General features: G+C 42.9%; 1 protein-coding gene across 1 annotated transcript in view; it reads left to right on the top strand.

Annotated features, from left to right (window-relative positions):
• The window catches only part of LOC115146185 (protein unc-79 homolog), a 50,110-nt gene extending 36,630 nt beyond the window's left edge, over nt 1-13,480 (top strand). The window contains exons 33-51 of the mRNA XM_029688102.2: nt 657-773; nt 1,202-1,318; nt 1,435-1,537; nt 1,655-1,795; nt 1,918-1,956; nt 2,143-2,255; nt 2,358-2,443; nt 2,929-3,102; nt 3,196-3,264; nt 6,661-6,771; nt 10,409-10,513; nt 10,621-10,698; nt 10,809-10,898; nt 11,155-11,330; nt 11,504-11,687; nt 11,813-12,016; nt 12,476-12,553; nt 12,646-12,687; nt 12,797-13,480. Of these exons, the coding sequence (XP_029543962.2) occupies nt 657-773; nt 1,202-1,318; nt 1,435-1,537; nt 1,655-1,795; nt 1,918-1,956; nt 2,143-2,255; nt 2,358-2,443; nt 2,929-3,102; nt 3,196-3,264; nt 6,661-6,771; nt 10,409-10,513; nt 10,621-10,698; nt 10,809-10,898; nt 11,155-11,330; nt 11,504-11,687; nt 11,813-12,016; nt 12,476-12,553; nt 12,646-12,687; nt 12,797-12,985 (2,216 nt within the window). The 3' untranslated portion in view covers nt 12,986-13,480. The remainder of the gene's footprint in view (nt 1-656; nt 774-1,201; nt 1,319-1,434; nt 1,538-1,654; nt 1,796-1,917; nt 1,957-2,142; nt 2,256-2,357; nt 2,444-2,928; nt 3,103-3,195; nt 3,265-6,660; nt 6,772-10,408; nt 10,514-10,620; nt 10,699-10,808; nt 10,899-11,154; nt 11,331-11,503; nt 11,688-11,812; nt 12,017-12,475; nt 12,554-12,645; nt 12,688-12,796) is intronic.
• Nucleotides 13,481-13,754: the final 274 nt, after the last annotated feature.

Consider the following 13,754-nt stretch of genomic DNA (forward strand, 5'->3'; position numbering starts at 1 on the left):
GATCTCCCTCTGTATGGACCTACGGCTGCTGTATCCTTCACCTACGCTGATTTCATGCACAATATGTATTTTTGATGTGTGTTTCAGTGGCGACATCTCTTAAGATCTTTCTAGAACACATTTTCTAGAATAGTAACGGAAGTGTCTGCTTAGAAGGGCCGAACCACATGAACATACTTTAAATTGTCTAGTTGGATATCCATGCTACTTCAAATCTTCAGTCAACTGGTCACCACTGCTGTCTCCTGTCCTGTGGTGTGGCTTTGTACGTGTTTCTTCCGTTTCCCATTCCTACCCATGGTAAACACCTGAAAAACAAAACATGCTGTGAAGTGAAGTCCTAGAAGCCGATAAGTAAATATCAATACAACATCTTCAAATTGCTGCAACACAATGTCCATAAATAGCTGTCCATCTAAGAACAAGCAATAACATAGAATGATAAGGCAAATTCGTTTTTTTACTAAATAGGGCATCAATAACCAATTGTAATTTCTTCACAAAATATTCATTTTAGATTGCTGTTGCACTAGGACTTGCTCTATACTTGTAGTTAACCACTTGTAGCTCTACACTACATTTGTTTTGGCGTTGGGTGTCTGCAGCATCTCATGCTCTAAACAGTTGTCCACATGTGAGGTTATAAGGTGGCTGAGAGCTGAAGCAGCCACCATTGCGCCCCATCCCTCACGCACACCACCCTGGACAATCCGCCTCAGCCACCACCCTCGCAGCTGCTATCCCAGAAACAAGCAACCACTCTTCAGTATCAAGTAGGATCCAAATACTTTCTCATTGTCATCTGTTTAAATTCACCAATAAAACAGGGTGTGGTCATCACACCCAGAACATCAAAACCTTTCAAACATTTGGCCTTCTTTTTTTCAATGTGTAAAATAGTTTTTCTTCAGTCGTTCTTTCTCAGCGTTATGTTTTTGACACCAATGCAGTTATTTCATGGTTCTTTCGTTTTTCTTATCAATAGATCAGGGATTATATCTATTCCGACAATATATCAAATATTGAATATATGCAACTAAGCCATTCCATTTTTTAAATATTTTTTTTTACCTCTGTGAGGGTTTTCCACTCCCCATTTTCATGAGTTTGTTTTAGTAAACCAGTCATTGAAATGAAAGTGGAGATAGAGGGAAAGTACCAGGCAACTCAATCCTCTGTATGTGTGTGTGTCGCACCCCAGCTCAGTACCGTCAGGCGAAGCGGGGCTCGTTGGGAGCTCTAACCATTAGCCAGCTGATGAAGAGACAGTTGGAGCACCAGTCCAGCGCCCCTCACAACATCAGCACCTGGGAGACAGGTCAGTCACTGGCTACCTCTGGTCCACCCCTTCAGATTTGTAAATATCAAAACACCTTTTAAATACTGTAATGACTTTGTTTGACTGTGCTGATTTTCGTGTTGCTCTCTAAACAGGCCCCACCAAGACCAGCCTCCTATCTGCCCCCAGTACAGTCAGCATGTTTGTGCCCGCCCCCGAGGAGTTCATTGATGATCAGCCTACCACCATGACTGACAGGTGAGTGAACCTACCGCCAACCATCAACACTGACTGGTGTGTCATTCTGGACAGTGGATACTGTATGTATTAATGGTAATTTGTTGTTATTAATACTAATACTGTGTGGTCTCTCAGGTGTCGTGACTGTGGTGCGGTGCTAGAGGAGTATGATGAGGAGACCCTGGGCCTGGCAGTGGTGGTGCTCTCCATGTTCATCCACCTCAGCCCTGACCAGGCCGCTCCACTGCTGCTGGACATCATGCAGTCTGTGGGCAGGTCTGGCAACTACAGCAGCTCCTGCATCAACCCCCCATCCCATACACAAGCCTAATTGTTCAGTAAAGTTTTGGCACACTCTGTCATGCCTCTGATCTTGAATTCAGATGTTTTTCTTACAGGCTGGCGTCTAGTGCTAATTTCTCTGGGCAAGCTGAGAGGTATGACACATCACAACTAGACATACTGAATATATTCTTATTTGGTATGTGTTAAACTCAGGTGTACTGTGGATGCTGATGACTAGTTCACGCTGGCTGTATTCTTGTACACAAATGAGAGAATGGGCCAACATGAGGTGCAGACGCTCTGTGTGTGAGTTGATGTTGATGTCTCTGTTGGTGTAGCATGCTGATCCCTGGCAACGCAGCAGGTGTGGCTAAGCAGTTCCTCCGCTGTGTGTTCCACCAGCTGGCCCCCAATGGCATCCTGCCTCAGCTCTTCCAGAGCAACATCAAAGGTCTACTCAGACAAACATATAAAACACAATATGGCTCCTGTTAAGAGCAGCATTCTGAGGGATATGGTTTGATCTTTACTGTCAATTTCTGTGTATTTCCAGATGGAGGTTTTCTGAGAACATTGGCTTCTTCCCTGATTGATTTTAATGAACTGAGTTCTGTGGCTGCGCTGAACCAGCTGCTGGAGGTGGGACTTTTACTTGCTTGGTGTAATGATTAAAGCTCAGCACTCGGCTGATGGAACTATGCGGGTGTTTGTGTATGTCTTGAATCTCAAGCAAAATGTCCACTTTCGTCATGTGTCCAGCAGGTGGAGCTCTTGTAAAAGTTGACGACACTACAGCACTGCTGTTAGGATAGCGTGATAACAAACCCAATTAAGAATGCTGCTGAAGAGTATGCCTCTGCATGGTTGTTCACCATATTCACTTATTCTCTATTAACTTGGTGTCTTCTCTTTAGCAATCTTACACTGTTACAATGTTCAAGGAATAGCACTTGTGATAGTCCACATCAGTTCACTCCTTTGACTCATAACATCACTAGTCCAAACCACTTTTAGAATATCATTTTAAAACTATTGAACAATTGATAATGGAACAGTTGGTAATGGCTCTATGGCAATAAATGTGTATTATGTAACCCTGTTGTCATTTATACCATCGTCCTCAGGGTCTGAACAACAAGAGGAGTCTACCAGCCGGGGGCACCATGCTGCATTGCCTGGAAAACATCGCCACCTTCATGGAGGCCCTGCCCATGGACTCCCCCAGCAACCTGTGGATCACCATCTGCAATCAGTTCCAGACCTTCCTCACTAAACTACCTTCTGTTCTGCCTCTGAAGGTACTGGATCTCACACTGCATGTAGGCTGCATTGACTGTGACCAATATAGAGCTATAAGCCTTATGAAGAATTGTATGATGTCTCTCTCACAGTGTCCCCTGGACTCCAGTTTGAGGATTATCATTTGTTTGTTGAAGATCCCCACCACAAGTGCAACCCGGGTGAGTCTGTCTGTGTGTGCTTTACAACTGCGACCTGGCCAAGGTAAAGCAAAGCGACACAAACAACACAGAGTTACACATGGAATAAACAAACATACAGTCAATGATACAATAGAAAAAGTATATATACAGTGTGTGCAAATGAGGTAGGATAAGGGAGATAAGGCAATAAATAGGCCATAGTGGCGAAATAATTACAATATAGCAATTAAACACTGGAGTGATAGATGTGCAGAAGCTGAATGTGCAAGTAGAGATGGGGTGCAAAGGAGCAAAATAAATAAATAACAGTATGGGGATGAGGTAGTTGGATGGGCTATTTACAGATGGGCTATGTACAGGTGCAGTGATCTGTGAGCTGCTCTGACACCTGGTGCTTAAAGTTAGTGAGGGAGATATGAGTCTCCAGCTTCAGTGATTTTTGCAGTTCGTTCCAGTCATTGGCAGCAGAGAACTGGAAGGAGAGGCGGCCAAAGGAGGAATTGGCTTTGGGGGTGACCAGTGAAATATAACTGCTGGAGTGTGTGCTGCGGGTGGGTGCTGCTATGGTGACCAGTGAGCTGAGATAAGGCGGGGCTTTACCTAGCAAAGACTTATAGATGACCTGGAGCCAGTGGGTTTGGCGACGAATATGAAGCGAGTGCCAGCCAGCGAGAGCATACAGGTCGCAGTGGTGGGTAGTATATGGGGCTTTGGTGACAAAACAGATGGCACTGTGATAGACTGCATCCAATTTGCTGAGTAGAGTGTTGGAGGCTATTTTGTAAATGACAAGTCAAGGATCGGTAGGATAGTCAGTTTTACGAGGGTATGTTTGGCAGCATGAGTGAAGGATGCTTTGTTGCAAAATAGGAAGCTGATTCTAGATTTAATTTTGGATTGGAGATGCTTAATGTGAGTCTGGAAGGAGAGTTTACAGTCTAGCCAGACACCTAGCTGTAGTTTTCCATATATTCTTAGTCAGAACCGTCCAGAGTAGTGATGATGGACGAGCGGGCAGATGTGGGCAGCGATCGGTTGAAGAGCATGCACTTGCGTCCCACCTGGCCAACAGCCAGGGAAAATGCAGAGCGCCAAATTAAAATAAATTACTATAAAAATCTAAATTTCATTAAATCACACATGCAAGATAGAAAATTAAAGCTACACTCATTGTGAATCCAGCCAACATGTCAGATTTCAAAAAGGCTTTTCGGCGAAAGCATAAGATGTCTGTTAAATGACTTAAATGTAAATGTAAATGCTATTATCTGATGAGAGCACAACAGTAAACAATGAGAGAGTAGCATATTTCAACCCTGCAGGCGCAACACAAAACACAGAAATAAAATATAAATCATGCCTTACGTTTGCGATCTTCTTGTGTTGGCACTCCAATATGTCGCATAAACATCACAAATGTTCCTTTTGTTAGATTAATTCCGTCCATATATATCCAAAATGTCCATTTATTTGGCGCTTTTCATCCAGAAAAACACTGGTTCCAACTTGACCAACGTCACTACAAAATATCTCAAGTTACCTGTAAACTTTTCCAAAACATTTCAAACTACTTTTGTAATACAACTTTAGGTATTTTTAAACGTAAATAATCGATAAAATTGAAGACGGGATGATCTGTGTTCAATACAAAAAGAAAACAAACTGATGCTACTTTTCTAGTCACGCGCCTCTTTCAAACAGTCCACTTCAAGTGACTCTCATTCAAGATGGCCGTAATTCTTCATTACACAAAGGAAAAACCTCAAACAATTTCTAAAGACTGGTGACATCCAGTGGAAGCGGTTGGTTTCCCAATGAAAACATATTGAAAAGACAGTGACCTCAAAAAACCAAACAAATCTGAATGGTTTGTCCTCGGGGTTTTGCCTGCTACATAAGTTCTGTTATACTCACAGACATGATTCAAACCGTTTTAGAAACTCCAGAGTGTTTTCTATCCATATCTACTAATAATATGCATATCTTATATTCTGGGGATGAGTAGCAGGCAGTTGAATTTGGGCATGCTATTCATCCAAAAGTGAAAATGCTGCCCCCTATCCTGAAGAAGTGAGCAGTTGGAGGCCACGGAAGGAGAGTTGTATGGCATTGAAGCTCACCTGGAGATTAGTTAACACAGTGTCCAAAGAAGGGCCAGATGTATGCAGAATGGTGTCGTCTGCATAGAGGTGGATCAGAGAATCACCAGCAGCAAAAACGACATAATTGATGTTTACAGAGAAAGTTGGCCCGAGAATTTAACCCTGTGGCACCCCCATAGAGACTGCAAAAGGTCTGGACAACAGGCCCTCCGATTTGACACACTGAAGTCTGTCTGAGAAGTAGTTGGTGAACCAGGTGAGGCATTCATTTGAGAAACCAAGGATGTTGAGTCTGCCGATAAGAATGTGGTGATTGACAGAGTCGAAAGCCTTGGCCAGGCCGATGAATACAGCTGCACAGTATTGTCTCTTATTGATGGAGGTTATGATATCGTTTAGGACCTTTAGCGTGGCTGAGGTGCACCCATGACCAGCTCGGAAACCAGATTGCATAGCGGAGAAGATACGGTGGGATTCAAAATGGTCGGTGATCTGTTTGTTAACTTGCCTTTCAAAGACTTTAGAAAGGCAGGGTAGGATAGATATGGGTCTGTCGCAGTTTGGGTCTAGAGCGTCTCCTCCTTTGAAGATGGAGATGACCGTGGCAGCTTTCCAATCTTTGGGGATCTCAGACGATACGAAAGAGAGGTTGAACAGGCTAGTAATAGAGGTTGCAACAATTTCGACTGATAATTTTAGAATGAGAGAGTCCAGATTGTCTAGCCCAGCTGATTTGTAGGGTTCCATATTTTGCAGGTCTTTCAGAACATCGGCTATCTGGATTTGGAGAAATGGGGAGGCTTGGGCAAGTTGCTGTGGGGGTTGCAGGGCTGTCGACCAGGTTAGGGGTAGCCAGGTGGAAAGCATGGCCAGCCGTAGAAAAATGCTTATTGAAATTCTCATTTATCGTGGATTTATCGGTGGTGACAGTGTTTCCTATCCTCAGTGCAGTGGGCAGCTGGGATGAGGTGCTCTTATTCTCCATGGACTTTACAGTGTCACATAACTTTTTGGAGATTGTGCTACAGGATGCATTAGGCCTACTAACCAAATGGTGAGCACAGTCTTCAATCGAGTGTCATATAGCACACTATCCCAGCCCTTCTCTGATATGGGCCTGAGCAGGTTATATGACTGGTTACATTCTGACTCTTTAAATCAAAGGATTTACACCTGATAGCATTCAGTTTAGTCACATTTGCATGAGTGAACGTATAAGTCCTACAAAATCCCTGTTGTGTTAAAATCCCCTTGGCCTCCCACCAGCAGGCAGGACCCAGCTGTTACTGTCTCTTTTTCTCCCCTTCCCCAGAGCTTACTGGAGCCCTTCTCCAAACTGCTGAGCTTTGTCATGCAGTATGGAGTGTTCAGCCTCTCTTACCTGGTGGAGCTGTGTGGCCTCTGTTACAAAGCCTTCAACAAGGTAGATATGTATAGTTTTGCTTACATTTGCTAGCATATTTGTTTATGTTTGTTTGTAAAAAAATTGAAATAACACTGTTAGCATTGCAATGATCTCATGTGAAATAGAGGTCGACCGATTAATCGCTATGGCCGATTAATTAGGGCCGATTTCAATTTTCATAACAACTGGAAATCTGTATATTTTTTTTACACCTTTATTTAACTAGGCAAGTCAGTTAAGAACTCATTCTTATTTTCACTGACGGCCTAGGAACAGTGGGTTAACTGCCTTTTTCAGGGGCAGAACGACATATTTTTACCTTGTCAGCTCGGGGATTCAATCTTGCAACCTTACAGTTAACTAGTCCAACGCTCTAATCACCTGCCTTACATTGCACTCCACGAGGAGACTGCCTGTTACGCGAATGCAGTAAGAAGCCAAGGTAAGTTGCTAGCTAGCATTAAACTTATCTTATAAAAAACAATCAATCAATCACAATCACTAGTTAACTACACATGGTTGATATTACAAGTTTATCTAGCGTGTCCTGCGCTGCATATAATCGATGTGCATTCGCGAAAAAGGACTGTCATTGCTCCAACGTGTACCTAACCATAAACATCAATGCCTTTCTTAAAATCAATACACAAGTATATATTTTTAAACCTGCATATTTAGTTAATATTGCCTGCTAACATTAATTTCTTTTAACTAGGGAAATGGTGTCACTTCTCTTGCAACAGAGTCAGCGTATATGCAGCAGTTTGGGCCGCCTGGCTCGTTGCAAACTGTGTGAAGAATATTTCTTCCTAACAAAGACAGCCAACTTCGCTAAACGGGGGAGGATTTAACAAAAGCGCATTTGCGAAAAAAGCACAATAGTTGGCACGACTGTACCTAACCATAAACATCAATGGCTTTATTAAAATCAATACACAGAAGTATATATTTTTAAACCTGCATATTTAGCTACATTTTGTTATTTAATTAATTTATTTCACCTTTATTTAACCAGGTAGGCAAGCTGAGAACAAGTTTGCGACCTGGCCAAGATAAAGCAAAGCAGTTCGACACATACAACGACAGAGTTACACATGAAGTAAAACAAACATACAGTCAATAATACAGTAGAAACAGGTCTATATACGATGTGAGCAAATGAGGTGAGATAAGGGAGGTAAAGGCAAAAAAGGCCATGGTGGCAAAGTAAATACAATATAGCAAGTAAAACACTGGAATGGTAGATTTGCAGTGGAAGAATGTGCAAAGTAGAAATAAAAAATAATGGGGTGCAAAGGAGCAAAATAAATAAATAAAATAAAATAAATACAGTAGGGAAAGAGGTAGTTGTTTGGGCTAAATTATAGGTGGGCTATGTACAGGTGCAGTAATCTGTGAGCTGCTAAATAAATCCAGGTTAGCAGGCAATATTATCCAGGTGAAATTGTGTCACTTTTCTTGCGTTCATTGCACGCAAGAGTAAATATGATATGTGTATATTATATATTATATTTGTGTATATGCAACAGTTTGGGCCGCCTGGCTCGTTGCGAACTAATTTGCCAGAATTTTACGTAATTATGACATAACATTGAAGGTTGTACAATGTAACAGGAATATTTAGACTTATGGATGCCACCCGTTAGATAAAATACAGAACGGTTCCGTATTTCACTGAAAGAATACATGTTTGATTTTCGAGATGATTGTTTCCGGATTCGACCATATTAATGACCTAAGGCTCGTATTTTTGTGTGTTACTATGTTATAATTGAGTCTATGATTTGATAGAGCAGTCTTGACTGAGCGGTGGTAGGCAGCAGCAGGCTCGTAAGCATTCATTCAAACAGCACTTTTGTGTGTTTGCCAGCATCTCTTGGCTGTGCTTCAAGCATTGCGCTGTTTATGACTTCAAGCCTATCAACTCCCGAGATTAGGCTGGTGTAACCGATGTGAAATGGCTAGCTAGTTAGCGGGGTGCGTGCTAATAGCGTTTCAAATGTCACTCGCTCTGAGACTTGGAGTAGTTGTTCCCCTTGCTCTGCATGGGCTGTGGATTTTGTTGAGTGATGGGTAACGCTGCTTCGAGGGTGGCTGTTGTCGATGTGTTCCTGGTTCGAGCCCAGGTAGAGGCGAGGAGAGGGACGGAAGCTATACTGTTACACTGGCAATACTAAAGTGCCTATAAGAACATCCAATAGTCAAAGGTATATGAAATACAAATGGTATAGAGAGAAATAGTCCTATAATTCCAATAATAACCTCAACCTAAAACTTCTTACCTGGGAATATTGAAGACTCATGTTGAAAGGAACCACCAGCTTTCATATGTTCTCATGTTCTGAGCAAGGAACTAAAACGTTAGCTTTCTTACATGGCACATATTGCACTTTTACTTTCTTCTCCAACACTTTGTTTTTGAATTATTTGTTTCATGTTTCATTATTTATTTGAGGCTAAATTATTTTATTGATGTATTATATTAAGTTAAAACAAGTGTTCATTCAGTATTGTTGTAATTGTCATTATTACAAAAACATTTTTAAATCGTCCGATTAATTGGTGTCGGCTTTTTTTGGTCCTCCAATATTCGGTATTAGTATTGGCGTTGAAAAATCATAATCGGTCGACCTCTAATGTGAAAGGCCCAATTTGAAAAGGGATACGGAAATATGACTTTGTCCCGCATTGTTAAACATGAATCTATGTCTGCAGACCTCTGTATATTGTAGTTCTTGGTGATAATACTTATCCCCAGCCACTCCTGCTAGACAGGAAGGTGGCTGTGTGTCACAGATAGTTAAGTAAACAATCAGCCAGTATTGATTTACATGGTTAGTTGGGGCTCTGGGCTGAGGATGTATGTGTCCTGGGCTGTCTCCTGCTGCAGGACAGATGGATCCTTACCACACCACTGCTGTCACAGCACCATGCTTTATGTCTCCAGCTCTATTGATTTCCTCCAGCCTGGTTAATCCCCGCTATATAACATCCGTTTCTCAAAACACGAGTCAATATGACTGATTACGTCTATTTAAATGTTTCCTGTGCAGTAAGTCTTATGAGGTGAGCTGTCTCAAACAGACGTTTAAGGAGGATTTTTCAGTGCTTGGGTTATTGTAGATGTACGGATGTTTGGGAAGTTATGTTTATCACTACTGCACTACGCATAGAACATTTGAACAAATATGACCCCAAATCAACTATACTCGATATATTTTGGTTTCATGCTGATGAGAAGGGAATGATTTCTTTGGTTGAAAAGAGAGAGAGATGTAGCAGGGCTTTGTATTGAGGGCAGTGGCTCTCCAGGCTGACAGCCTCATCTGAACTGGGACCCTGGGAGAGCGGAGATCTGGACTGGGTGCCATGCTAATCAGATCCTCTGTCTCTATTCAGACCACAGACAACCTTTATTCTCCAGTACACATACACACAGGCAGCGCTGGAGAGGGAGAGAGAAACGGTTCACAGCCCTGAAATATGAAATAAGACAGCTTAGAGAAAACATCCACCAGGCAAACCTTTTTCCCCAGTATGCCTATCTCACTTGGTTCCTCTAAAATCATTCCAACATTTGTACACAGTTATTTTCGATATTCTCTTTCCACTATCCTCATTTGTCCTCATCCTGAGCTATTTTGTGTTTTCACAGGAGAGAGATAAGTTCTATATGTCTCGTATTGTGGTGCTGGAGCTTCTACAGGCTCTGAAGTTCAAGTCTCCTCTACCCGATACTAACCTGCTACTGCTGGTCCAGGTAAACAATAGTACAATCAGAACTACTTGTGGAAAGGATTTCAACCCAAAAGTACCAAAGATAACTTTACAAATGTCTTTATGTTAACTATGTGTGGATGTTGTCAGTTTGTTTGTTCAGATATTGGTACGAGGCTAGCAGAGTCTACTATTCTCTCAAAGCACATGATCTCATCACTTCCAGGGGTAAGACAGTATATAATACAGTACATTGGTTATCTGTGTTCCTTTATGATGACCTATTGAAATAAACATATGGGTTGTTTGATTGTTGCACTATTCTCTGTCTTTCTCAGTGCACGACAGCAGCAATGGAATGCATGAGGCAATACATCAGTGAGCTTCTTGACTTCATAGCGGACATGCACACACTGACCAAACTGAAAGTGAGTTTCCTCCTTACTCTGCCTTAACTCATGTAAGATGGGTGGATAAGTCTCATCTCTAACCATCTTGTCATGTGGAGGGTCCTGAGTTTCTCCTGATCAAGTGATCAGGGAAGTAACTGGAAGGGTTCAAACCCCGAGCTGTAGTCAAATGTGATCATGTGACAGTTCTGTCCAGAACCATGAAAATAAGAATGTGTTCTTAACTGACTTGCCTGGTTAAATAAAGGTAAAATAAAAAAGCGACTCTGTCCAGAACCATATGAAAGCGTGTTGTCAGCCGCTGCACGAGGACACGTTTGGAGGAAACCTGAAAGTGGGCCTGGCACAGGTGGCTGCCATGGAGATCAGCAAAGGCAATCACCGTGACAATAAGGCAGTGATCCGTTATCTTCCCTGGCTCTACCATCCCCCATCCACCATGCAGCAGGGGTGAGAGGCACCGACAGTCACAGCACTGATGTTACTTTCAGTGATCTCACTGTCTGTAATCATGAAGACATTCTATTACCAGAATTACTTTTATCAGGCATTAGAATGAATGGTGACTCTAATAACACTGTAATTTTTGCTCAACAAGCGTTTAACCTTTGTCTCCTCCTCAGACCTAAGGAGTTCATCGAGTGTGTGTCCCACATCCGCCAGCTGTCCTGGCTGCTCCTGGGCTCCCTGACCCACTATGCCCTGTACCAGGGCTCCACCTCCTGTATGCCCATCCCCCTGGACGCTGGCTCACACATCGCTGACCACCTCATCATCATTCTCATCGGCTTCCCTGAGCAATCCAAGGTCAGGAAAATGTCTAAGTGCTATATGCATAAATGTTGAAGGAACTGCTACGGAAACCTATGAAGATTTCACATGAAAACCAAAGTGTCACTAACCTCTCTCTTCCTCGCCATCTCTGTCTGCAGACGTCAGTGCTGCACATGTGCTCCCTGTTCCATGCCTTCATGTTTGCCCAGCTGTGGACCATCTACTGTGAGCAGGCGGCGGCCGCCTCGGCCCTGCAAAACCAGAACCAGACAGAGTTCTCTTCCAATGCCATACTGACGGGCCTGGAGTTCTGGAGCCGCGTCACACCCAGCATCTTGCAGCTCATGGCCCATAACAAAGTGGTAAGGAAGATCCACATGCTTATCTCTCCATCAGCTTCAAGAGGGGGTGGGCTGGAAAGAGGATGTGCTTGGAGACGTGCAACAGTTAAATGTGAACTACTCCTCTGACTGTTGTGAATGTGACAGAGGAATTGGTTAACTCACCAACATATCGTTGTTATGTCTGACAGGACATTGATGTTTTGTAAGACTGAGATTCAATCTGATCGCGCTTTATCCACAATGCAGGTTTTCAAGGAAATGTTCCTGCGTTCACAGAGACCATATTCTCAGTCAATGCTGGCTCTATTGGAAATCATCTTTAAATGGCGCATTGTTCAAACCTGCGGTCGGATTGAATCCCGGCCTGAGACTGCTTTTCTACCATACATTTTGTTTCATATTTGGGTGGGGGGGTAATCATAAATCAAGTTATGATCCCTTGCAGTAATAAAAATGTGTTCTCTTCAACTTTCCAAGATGGTGGAGATGGTGTGTCTACATGTCATTAGCCTGATGGAGGCTCTACAAGAATGCAACTCCACTATCTTCGTGAAGGTACATTTTTCCTAAACACTTGATTTTACACTTCATGTTGCTTTCTATTTCAACAAAAAATTCCCCTCTTCTCTCCATCTTCTCTCCATCAGTTAATACCTATGTGGTTGCCCATGATTCAATCCAACCTAAAGGTAAGAATTAAATTGCAATTCAAATATGATTTGTATTATGTTCTTATATGGATATAGATGCTTGGGTTTTCAGAACATCCAGTGAAAAAACTCCCCCTGTCCCATGCAGCATCTGTCTGCAGGGCTCCAGCTGCGACTGCAGGCTATCCAGAACAGGGTGAACCACCAGTGTCTGCAAGGCCAGGCAGCCGGGGCCCTGCCCTTTGCCCTGCGCAAGTGGCTGCAGTGCACCCAGTTCAAGATGGCCCAGGTGGAGATCCAGTCATCAGAGGCAGCCTCACAGTTCTACCCTATGTGACCTGCCCACCTCCCACGAGATCCACCAAGACCCAGGCCACCTCAGGACCAGCGTGCATCTGTTTAATGCCTGCCTGCCTGACCATTAACATCAGGAAGTTGACTCCTGCATAAATTGATTCTCACCGTCTTAAGACTCTGCTTCTGACGTTATCCTCTTCAGCACCGTCTAAACTTTGAATATCTATACTACTCTTTTGTGCAATGAGAGTGATAGGTGAGTACAGGTCGGGCAGGTGTGCAGATGCAGGGGGATAACAGTACAGTAAATAACAGTTTAGGTGCCCAACATGCTGTGTGCAGCATCAGAGGTCAAACTAGATGGAGAGAATATCTAGCAGCACTGCAGATGACTGGAGTGGATGGATGGAGAAGGCTGTATGCTGAAGCTCAGACTTGTTTACTTGGTGATACTCATGTTCTATATTGTTATTTTCAGTTGCTTGGTTGCAAGCCTGACAAAATAATAAAAATCAAGCCACATGTTCTAAATATACAGTATGTCTCAGTCTCTTTGTCATCTCTACAGAGAGCAGTTAAAAGTGCACAAAGTGTGATGTGATTGTACATCTGCACAGTAAATAAAGTCAACTAAATGACTGCTAAAGCCAAAGGCTGTATCGGGAACCACCCATACATATCCTAGCTCAGGACAAACCAACATCAATCACATTTTATTATCAGTAAAGACAATTGGACTTTAGGGCACCTGTCTCACCCTCTACCCAGTTCAGACAGGTTGCCTCTAGCCAACAGAGCCCAGATCGATC

Source organism: Oncorhynchus nerka, linkage group LG18 (assembly GCF_034236695.1).
Source record: "Oncorhynchus nerka isolate Pitt River linkage group LG18, Oner_Uvic_2.0, whole genome shotgun sequence".
In the NCBI taxonomy this organism is placed as follows: domain Eukaryota; kingdom Metazoa; phylum Chordata; class Actinopteri; order Salmoniformes; family Salmonidae; genus Oncorhynchus; species Oncorhynchus nerka.